The sequence below is a fragment of the Idiotropiscis lumnitzeri genome, chromosome 20, assembly GCF_059441095.1.
Source record: "Idiotropiscis lumnitzeri isolate Australia: NSW breed Sydney's pygmy pipehorse chromosome 20, RoL_Ilum_1.0, whole genome shotgun sequence".
Classification (NCBI taxonomy): Eukaryota; Metazoa; Chordata; class Actinopteri; order Syngnathiformes; family Syngnathidae; genus Idiotropiscis; species Idiotropiscis lumnitzeri.
In genome coordinates this window covers 6664381-6674796 of record NC_142410.1, presented here as the reverse complement: position 1 = coordinate 6674796, position 10416 = coordinate 6664381, and the positions used below count along the sequence as shown (strand labels likewise).

Genomic DNA, 10416 nt, shown 5'->3' with positions numbered 1-10416 from the left:
TCAAATTCAGAATGCCAAAGGTAGGCCAAGTAGTGATACCAGCCTCCCCCAACTGGTATCAGAAATGGTATCGAGCTTCCCTAGTAAAATTATTGCGTGTTAATATTTCAACGTTAAAGCCCAAACTATAATCGCAAAACACTTTCATATCATTGCAATCACATCGTACATTACAACACAAAAAAATGACTTCAAGACTATTTGATGAAGCAAAATTGGACTGGAAATGCTAGGATTATAGCGTAGACGTCGCAGCTTGTGAAAGTGAAAATACAAATTACTACTTTCTGATGTCATTTGACTCAGTGTAATAAGGATTTTGAAATGACACCCACCTAAAAAGGTTTTGTACAGCGGATATAATAAGTCTACACACCCCTATTTTAATAATACCTTTTTGTCATAAAACCTTGGTTGAAAACCTACCATAGTTCACGCGCAAAAATATCAACAGTGACCCTGACATTAGATTATTGCTCATAATCCTAATCATAATTTGTAAAATTGCTCCAGCAATGTTTAAAAGCATCAAGCTGTTCATTTGGATCAGAAACGGATGCAACTAGAGCTAGAAAAGATATACAACACTATGCTTTTGTTCATCTACAAACAAGAGGAATTATCATCCCTTTTGGGGCGAAAATGCATAAAGGCGTGTGTGCGTGCGTGTGTACGTGAGCCGAGATGCCAGGCCCGGTCCACCAGATGGTCCACAAAGGTGTTACCACACAGTGAGTGGGCACCGCGATTGATGCATTGCAACATCCAGGAAGGTGGAACATTTGGCTGCTGACCCGCAGTCACAACTCATCGGCCCTGCCTACTCCTTATTTAGCAGCAGCTACGGCGCCGACGGCACGCACATGCACGCGCGCGCACACGCACAGTGGGAACACGGCACTTTCCCACCCTCAAGGGAGCCTGGGCCGTGCGCCAGAAAGTTCTCCGTGGACTCTGCAAGGAGGTCACGATGCCTTCGCGCAGGCCGGGATAATGAGTGCAAGGAGCCATGGACGCGAATGGAGAAGGCGAGTGAAAAGTTACACTTGGATGGAGAACATCTGACCCTGAGCTGAGTCTTTACGAGGCAAGCGGCGCCATGTGATTTAATTTCTGCTAGTTACGTAGAACGTCTAATCCGTTTTATGGTGTGTCTTTGGCACGCACTGCTGAGGAGCGCGACGCTTGACTTCAAGTCAGGTGGGACGTTTTGGAAAAGTTCTGGTTTGGTGAGATGATGGAAAGAGGAACGTCACCAAGGACTCTGCAAACATGTAGGGCAGGAAAGGTTGATATTGTCGATAACACAGTTGGGTAAATTTTGAGCTTAAACAAGACCAATGGACCAGATCATAGATGAGGTTAATATTGACCAATGTAAGGCTTTTTTTTTTAAATCCATCCTTCTTTTATACTGCTTAATTGAAAGTATGCATGTACAAATGTTCAATTATAATAAATTACCCAATAAAGTAATAGAACACAAAAAAAAGTCTCTAGGCCTCTTATAAATGTAAATACTCAGTGGACCGGATTAAAGATCAGAGCGGGCCACACGTGGCCCACGTGCCATAGTTTGCCTACCCCTGTTATGAACCGAGACGAAAATAGCCTCTGCCAAGGCCACATAATTTGAACTTGCCGCATAGCTCATGTTCAGGTAAATAAGTGTAGGTCACACATCGCATCCATCCACCCACCAAAATTTTGGGTCGCCAATGAGCGCGGACCAGTCAAAAAACAAACGCATCGTCCCAAAACGACTGAATTGGAATGCTGCTGATCCCGCTAGTCAGTGATGTCAGTAGCGACAATAGGCTCAGTTGTGCGACCGATGACACCGACGATTGTGCGGAGTAATTAAATGAACAAAACAACTAAAACTCATGGTCGGATCACGCCTTTATTATTTTCTCTTTAAGTGACACATTCAAGTTCACACTTTTAGTTGTCGTCTACAGTTTAGTTGTTCGTTGGAGAAATGCGTCTGTCACTAAATTACATTTCTGATCTATTGTATTACTAGTTATGTACTAATTTGTTACTAATTAAAATGATTCCTGGTTGTTTTTTCAAGTTGTATTTAAAGCAGAGTTATAGTTGAGGAAAGAAATTTTGAAATTAATTGTAAATAATTATTAATCGTGATGCATTTTAATATCAAAGATATATTTTTTTTTCAATCCCATAATCAGAGAATTATTTATTAATAATGTACGGTATTTTTGTTTTATGTATATATCGGAGCGACATATAGTTGTAAATAGCATAGCAGGTGGTACATAAATACTATTCATTTTTTTGTGAAAATTTAAGTTTGTCTTATCCTCCGCATACGTAGCGTGCACTTTTTTTTTTTTAAACACATTTAGTTCCCCCAAGCTACAGCTCATCGACCTTCAGGAGTCTTTCCACCCCAGTTTCAGACCAACTGACATAGGAATCCTAATGCAAAGCAAGACGAAATACAAGTAACGCAAAGCCACATACGAGAGGTGCGCCAACGCAGATGTCACACTTCCCCCCACGGGACTCCACAGTGAGTCAATCATCTTCCACCACAATAACATTGCCATTAAGCTCATAATCGATGGAGGCCCAATCAAAGATGTTGCCTTTGGGGACCTTGTGGCCGTAATGCCAAGCTTGGATCATGCTCCTGGAGAGGACATAATCCCACATATTCACATCAGTCATCTCCCCCACAAAACTCTGCAGGGCCTCCAAGCCCCCGAGATGTTTGTCAGGGTCCTGTCCCAGGAGGACGGTGCCTTCAGGACGGATGCTGTGTCCGGGTTTGTATATTTGATAAGTGCTGCGCTTCCCGTCCACCCAAAAAGCCGTGAGGCCGGCGATGGATTCCCAGGTGAGGCAGAGGCTGGTGCGGAAGGTGCTCATTGGCGGGAGGGAAAAGAAAACGCCATCTCCGCTCATGTAAAACGAGACGCGTCCGTCCTTCTCGCGCCACACGTTGAGCTCGTCGTAGTCGGCCGTGCGGTAAGCGAACAGGATGATCTGGCGCTCTTCGGGCAGCTCGGTGGCCACGCGCATGCACAGCGTGAAGGCCTTGAGGGCCATCTCTTTCAGCGGCATCAGCGTCACGTAGCTGAAATCCGTCTCGTAAGGGAAGACCAGGACTTTGCTGGCGAGACCCACTGGAGCAAATGGAACAGGCGGGACATTTTGTCACCGGTGGTCGAACGACAACGCGACTGTTAGTGTTCAAATTAATTTAAATGATACCTAATAGACCTGGATATGAATGCAAATATGATTCATATTATTTAGCACTGCAACATGCTCGTTCCAAATGGTGGAAAGTCACAAAATACAAAGATATTCACAACTACAGGAAGTGACTCTGGTTAACCGCAGTAATATTAGTCATTCTTTCCAGAGGATAAAAAATCAAAAAAGATCAAATACCAGTTATTTAACGCGCCCGACTATAACATTTCCCATTATGTGTTTAGCCAGCGACAATGCAAAAGTCTCTTTGTTTTGTTTAATTAAGAATTTGACAGTAAAATTCCAACCGGAGTAACATTAAACATGTTGAAGCCTTTTTGAAAGAATTTCTCACTATTTGCCTAACAGCTGTTTTTTGTGAAGTGAGTTCAGTTAAGTTCACTGCCGCCATGCACAATTTTTTACCCTTCGATATGTTGCTCTTGTACCAGACTTTTTCTGACTTTGTCATCCTCTGAGTCAAACAGGAACTATATTCTCCCCACCAGCCACAAACATACGCAACAGATTAATCAGTCACAAGTCAGTCAGTCACAACATATGTTAGACTACGTAAAGATCTATGACGGAATTCATTTCCCATCAACGGAATGGCAAATTACCTTTCCTGGTTGAGGAGTGGGCCAAAGCAAACACACCAAACAGAAGCACGGCTAAACTACGGCTATTCTGCAAACACACACACACAGTAGTGGTCAGTGAAGAAGTCACAAGAGACAACATCTTGGTGAAAAATCAGCTTACCATGATGATGTTGTGCTCTGGTCTAGTCAAAAGTAATGCCCGATTGTGTCCCCTGCCCTCCTTGTACCAGCCGTGATGTCAGCAAAGACAATGGGCTCAGTGAGGGATTGATGCACACACACGCACACACACACACACCCACACACTTGGGCACACGCCACACGCGTGTTGTTTGAGGCCTTGTTTTTAATAAATAAAAATTAATTTAAAGCAAAGCTCATCAGTGCCAACACTGCAGCTCTGCTTACCTGTTGGATTTGACGTGCTTTGGTTACCGCATCACATACACACCGTTATTTTATTTCCTTTCAGGTTCATGCAATTTTCAACTGTTTTAATTAATTAGCTGGAAATTTTAAGTTTTATACTTGCATTGCCAAAAAAAACGAACTTTTTTCTATTTCTGTTCAGTTTAATGTCACTAGGTTTTAATTAACTCATACTGATTAGTCTTTATGCTAAGATGACGTAAAAAGATGAGACTTCAAATTAGACTAAATACAGAGAGCACAGCTGTTTACACACACTTTTTCCACATGAAGAAGCCGTTTTTTTCTGCAATACAAAACAAGCTGCATGTGACATGTGAATTTTGTGTTCATATACCCAACTTCGAAGCAATTTGTAACGGATCAAGAACCTTCATTAGAAAATCTGAACTAAATGAAAAAATAACTGCTGAGTGCACAAATATTTGAAGTAGCATTTATTCACAGGTTCATGTCATCTGCTTTGTCGTATGGCTGTGGTAACCGCTTACCTTCTGAATTAAGGTCATACCAAAAACTACAATACCAATGTGGAGCGAGAATTGACACGTTAACATGGTGAACAGCTGTTGAATGATACTTCAGTGTCCAAAACCACAAGCAAAAAAACAAAAAACAAAAACGGGAACGGAAACAGGGCCTTCATCTTATCAACATATCTACATTTAATACACTTTCAAGCTGAAAGACGGCAAGAAAAACAGAACAAATAAGCGTAATCTGTGAAGAAATAAGACAAGCTGATTATTTACACTTTCTGCAATCCCGACGTGAACCACTCGGCTTGATCAGCCAGCTCCAAAAAAAAAAAAAAAAATACATTTTTGATGCGCTTCCAGCATTTTAAACAAGTGGGAAGATGACAGTGACATTTTGGGTTTATCAATTCTTCTTCCATACCGGTGATTGTTTTTACAATCAGCAAGCAGACGCTTAAAACTAACAGCAAGGACGATCAGGATCCGGGGAAAGAAAGAAAAAAATAAAAATAAAAACCTCTTTCTGCGTTTGCAAAGAGAGCAATCACTTCAAGGGAGATGTGGGCGTCAAACACATCGTCACAGCACAAGATGGGGCGCACATGTATGCGTCACCCTCCATCAGCTGATTCTCACACACACAATGAAGGAATATTCAGCAATGGGAATTATTTTCTTTCCGCAATCCAACAGCCTTCATCTCTCCACCTGAAGAAAGTGTCCTGCTTTAAACCGATTTGCAGCTCAAAACAAAACAGGATGCATACATTCATCTCATCTCAATTGTCTGAACTTGAGTGGATGGCAAGCCTTAGCATCCAGCTTAAGGTCCATGTGCTAGTAGACTCCTTCTCACTAATTAAGAAAATTCGGCGCACTAGTAGGATGGCGAAATGCTCACACGACTTGTTAAAGCATTTATTCAGTATCCTTGTCTTACAACACTACTGGACAGGAAGCTGCTGCTGGCCTTCTACCATTTCCATTGCACTAACTATTCTCTTATTTATCTAATTTATATATTTATCTGAATTATTGTTGTATTGCACTGGAGAGGGGAGCTCTCTAATCTCGTTGCACACTTGAGTACAATGACAATAAAGGGATTTCTGATTCTGATTTCTGGTGATATTGTAAAATCATACTAGGTCAAATGTAGCGCTTCACCAGCAGCACTAGTAACACACAGTCCTCAACTAGAGTACATCAAAGCTTCTCATGGATTGCTGAAACGGCAAACCATTGAAGCATTTATTGAATGTGCATGATTAAGGAGGACAACTTTGGAATACGAGTGAGACAACTGCATGTTCCCAGCGAGTTATAACTGCACTAGATGGAAAACAGACAGACTTGCAGCTGGTTACTAGTGCACAATTTGCCTCACTAGTAACCTGTACTGGTCTACTAGTATGCCAAAGGTGTCTTAGCAAAGAGGACAAAGCATACTAGTACATGGTTCATAAATTGGATAGGGAATAAATGAGGAATTGTCAAAGCACACAGCTGCGGGTGAGGGATTGTGGCGCCACCTACAGGTGAAGCTGACAACAGCATACAGACAAACTTGAAACGTTTTTTTTCTTTTCAAACCCCCACTGACTTTGTGTAAACTTGCATACAAAGTGGTCACACAATGATTTTTTTTTTTTGGCATAGTTACCATTTGAAGTCGAAGTGCTAAGAACGAATAATTCTGATTTGCTTTCTTTTGGCAGTCGCATGCGGACACGGGAGCATTTTGCGACGTTTCCCTGGGATTGTGGCACTGGAGATAGAAATAGAGAAGAGGAGAGGAGGTGAAGAGATGAGACCTGAGAGAGTGGCCCCACGTTGAGGAGAGATAGGAAAACGATAGATGAAAGTTGTCGAAAGATGTTAAAGGGAGTCGCAGGCCACAAACGCGCAGCCTCACAAATTTGGGATGCAAAGAGGACGGGACGAGCTACGAGTTCCGCATCGGCTCCCCAGTGAGAGTCCAAAGTGTGACAGTTCATGTCCGGGCGAGGCGCGGCATCTTCGCTACAGTCTCGAGATGGCCAAAAGGGAGACGGGGGTCCGTCTAGTAGTCCTCCACCCATCCGTTCTCCTGGATAAAGGCATCGATCACTTCCTTCATGGCCAGGTTGGGGATCAGCTGGTCTTGGGTCAGGGGGCTTCGAGTGACCGGGTCGAAATGGCCCACCCGCTGAAGGGTTAAAACGGGATGTTGAAATTGCCGCAGAACGCTCACCTCATCACTTTTGCTACGTTTGTCCGCCGTTTCAGTGCAAATGAGGAGGAACTCAGGAGGCAAAAACTTTTTTTTTTTCCACCTGCAGTTTTACTTTCAGCTAGGTTTTTGTTTCCCCCCCATATAAATTCATTATTACCAGGGTGTAAAAAATTATTTAAAAAAAAAAATAAAAAATTCTATGGGTCTTTAAGGTGCTAACCAACAAACAGGAGCACACAAAAGATGATTCAATATTTGAATATGATTCAAGGATGGTACATTTTAGAAGTGGAACGATTCAATTCAGTTTGATTTTCTGGAATTACAATTTCATACAATAAGGTGAAGTTCAGTTCAAGAGGGTAAATGCCATGAGTATTTTTGTCACCATTTCACATTAAAAATTCACTTACCGTAAAATTGGCTTTTCCTTCAAACAAGTGAATTAAATTCAAATACATAATTCATCAGCAACATCAAACAGATATTAAACGATTCATAATGTTTTGGTTGAAAAAAAAAAAAAAAAAAAAAAAAGGATAAGAGAAAATCAACCAACCAATGGCTTGGAACTCAAAAACTTCTACCGTATTTAATGAGAGATTTGCCCACAGGTTTCTTAAAAACTGCTACAATGACTTCTGTAGCCTCTTAAAGCAAATAATCACAAGCGGGTCACAACTTTGATTTTTAGATCATTTAAATGGGTTGCATTACGTTTGCTCGAGCTATCATTCCCATCACAACCGAATGAATTTGGTACCTGGAGGTGCTCCTCGATGTCTTTGCGGTCGTAAGTGATGCCGCTCGGTGTGATGCACGGCTCCCTCATCAGCTCAAAACTGATCTTGCCGCACAGATAGTCGGGAATCTCCCGTTTCTGTCGGGACAGGATTCTTAATAATTAGCGTCAACGTCGAATAAATGTGTGCTCGGTCGTCATTACCATGCAGATGATACTCACTTTTCTCTTCTCGTCCACTTGAGAGAATAGCTCATCCATGTCCATTAGGTACTTGTCCTGATTGGGTCACATTCGAAAACAGTTATGAAAATGTAGCACAGGGGAAAAAAATGGAGGTCACTGACATAATAATAAAAATAATAATAATAGCATACGTGTTTGGATGCAATCTTGGCCACATCACCGCCAATGTGATCATCATCCTGCTTTTCTTTGTAGTCTTCAAGTTGTCTGCGGTACAACATGACAGTATATTAGTCATCTGTTCAGAGAGGAGGGGAAAAAAAAAAAAAAAAAAAAAGGATAGCACGCCTGCTCACTGGCAGCCCTCACCGCTCCTTCTCTGCTAGGATGAGTTTACTCAGATAGGCGTGCAGTTCATTCTCCTGGTTGATGCGCTTCTCCTCGATGCTGTTCCAACGCTTCTTCTTGGCGATGCGCAAGGCGCCCGGGATGTCATCGCCAAAATTCAACCGCTGTTCTTTTGCTAGATTGTACGCTGCAGAAACGAAATGAAGTTAAGAACAGCACGTTTTAGAACCTGAGAGGTTGTTTTTATGATCGAGTCTGTTCTGACCTTTCTGCAGGTTCCCGATGGCTTCGTCGTAGTTCTCCAGCTCCAGGTGACATTGGCCCAGGAAGAAGTGGGCCTTGACTGACTGGGTGTCCAGCTCCAGGGCGTGTTTACAGTCAGCCAGAGCCTTGTCGTGCTGCTGCAGCTTCACGTGGCAAAGGGCCCGGTTGGTGTAGTACACTGCCACCGAGGGGTTTCGGTTCTGCGGGGCAGGATATCACAGCAGCGTCACACGCAGAAAAAAAAAAAAAAAGATACAGAATGTTCAGTCCTGTATATAGACTTATAAACTGTTTTTTATGAGCGGGGTTCTGTGTTGGTTTTAAGGTGTGTGCAATGTCTTTGTCAGTATATGTGCGCTATTGGAGGGATAACTATGTACAGTGGATACAGAATAACTACACATCGCTGTTAAAATGCCAAGTTTTTGTGATTGTAAGAAATAAATGGGCCGACGTGCAGGGATGAATAGATGATGATTCACTTTCGAAAACAAAGATTAATCATGATTTCAATATTAATCCAAAAATAACTCTGAGTATAATTATTCCATAATCACCGAGCCCTAATAGAAACATCAAAGCAGCTGCAACAATTTCTTTTGAGTACATATGACAAATACCTGCCGTCTTCTACAAGGGTCTGTTTTATGGGATTCTTTTGTATGTTTGGCGCAAACATATCATCATCCATCCATCCATCCAAAATGTACTTTCTGTTGCTCCATGAAAGTTGGAAGGGTGGAGGGACTCCAAGGGGGTTTACTCACAATGGCCTTGCTGTAGCACGTCGCAGCCTCCTGATACTTGCGGCAGAGGAACAGGCGGTTCCCCTGCTCCTTCAGCTCCTGCGCGGTGGAACTCTTCTCCGGGCTGCCGGCCATCTTCTCCACCGGCTCCGCCTCGCCCTGCTTCCCAATCCTGTTCCCCGTCTCTTCGGTTGGTTCAACCGACAGGCTCAAAAAGGCCCCGTCCCCGCCTGGATCTCCAACACTGTGCACCCAAAAGACAGCATTCGAGTTAGATCCCGCAATGCAACTGCAATGCGTGTCTTTATTTTTATTTATTTTTTTACATACAAACGACGAAGCGGATTTTCTCGTTATTTCGCTGACTGACAGTTTGAAAAGACAGCGGCCATCGAGTTAACTCATTGTGAGATGTCGGCAATATAGAGTGCAAACAAAACAGTCAAGTGTCATTAGAAAACAACTCAATTAAATACGCACTCACGGAGCCAGCGGAAAAGCTGCCACTTGCGTCCGTTTATCAAAGCGTTGAGTAGACGCTGAGTAATTGACGCTCGCTAGTTAGCCACCTAGCACACCAATGAACGGTATCGTGACAATTCACTTGGTGACGCTTTATAGAACAACTATTCATAATAACACAACGAGTCACGCGCTGTTAATGATAGCAAAGTCGGGTAAAGTTTGGAAAATAATACATCAGCGGGCCGTTAAAAAGCCTCTTAGCATTTGGCTAACACCAACAACGCTAAATTAGCTCGAACGCTAAGGTGCTTTTAAAGCTTTTTTTCTCCCCCGTCATGGCGACGGCAGCAGTCTTCCGTTTGCTCGTTTTTAACTGCGGTAGTTAAAAAACGCTCACCTTTCGAGAGACGCCTCACATTCAAACTGCTGTTAGAAAATCGTTTTTTATAATGCTGCTAGTTTAAATATCTCTCTTGTGAGCAATCATGACAGGTTGTTGTTATGCTGACGTCGCGACGGAAGCCGTGATGGGCATTTGCTTGCTCATCATGTATTGGATCGAAATGAAATAAATATTAAATTGTTTTAAATAGAAATTATTCTATTGTTTGTTGGTCTTTAATATGCTATATTGAACGAACGAGACAGTGTTTATATATATATATATATATATATATATATATATAAAAAAACACTAGCTGCGGTACAA

The 10416-nt window shown here is 42.4% G+C and overlaps 2 protein-coding genes across 3 annotated transcripts; both read right to left on the bottom strand.

The window, feature by feature from the left end:
* Nucleotides 1–1884: 1884 nt before the first annotated feature.
* crp1 (C-reactive protein 1) lies at nt 1885–4058 on the bottom strand. The gene is made up of 3 exons (XM_088284230.1): nt 3994–4058; nt 3852–3918; nt 1885–3155 (listed from the first exon to the last, which is right to left on the bottom strand). The coding sequence occupies exons 1-3, from the start codon at nt 3994–3996 to the stop codon at nt 2545–2547; spliced, it is 681 nt and encodes a 226-aa protein (XP_088140356.1). The 5' UTR covers nt 3997–4058; the 3' UTR covers nt 1885–2544.
* Nucleotides 4059–4684: 626 nt separating this feature from the next.
* On the bottom strand, nt 4685–10247 carry stub1 (STIP1 homology and U-Box containing protein 1). Of its 2 annotated transcripts, none has more exons than XM_088284228.1 (8): nt 10105–10247; nt 9264–9486; nt 8498–8696; nt 8254–8419; nt 8076–8151; nt 7921–7977; nt 7720–7836; nt 4685–6929 (listed from the first exon to the last, which is right to left on the bottom strand). In XM_088284228.1, the coding sequence occupies exons 2-8, from the start codon at nt 9375–9377 to the stop codon at nt 6804–6806; spliced, it is 855 nt and encodes a 284-aa protein (XP_088140354.1). In that variant the 5' UTR covers nt 9378–9486; nt 10105–10247; the 3' UTR covers nt 4685–6803. The 2 variants fall into 2 exon arrangements, with proteins under 2 accessions (XP_088140354.1, XP_088140355.1); XM_088284229.1 differs by lacking the exon at nt 10105–10247 and adding an exon at nt 9573–9701.
* Between the last annotated feature and the right edge of the window lie 169 nt (nt 10248–10416).

Coding starts and splice junctions, on each gene's coding strand:
- crp1 (XM_088284230.1), bottom strand. Junction 3,156..3,851: donor CCACTCCTCAACCAGGAAAG/GTAATTTGCCAT, acceptor CATTTGCTCCAG/TGGGTCTCGCCAGCAAAGTC.
- stub1 (XM_088284228.1), bottom strand. CDS start 9,377: ATGGCCGGCAGCCCGGAGAAGAGTTCCACCGCGCAGGAGCTGAAGGAG. Junction 8,697..9,263: donor CGTGCTACAGCAAGGCCATT/GTGAGTAAACCC, acceptor CCTGCCCCGCAG/AACCGAAACCCCTCGGTGGC. Junction 8,152..8,253: donor ATCCTAGCAGAGAAGGAGCG/GTGAGGGCTGCC, acceptor GTTGTACCGCAG/ACAACTTGAAGACTACAAAG.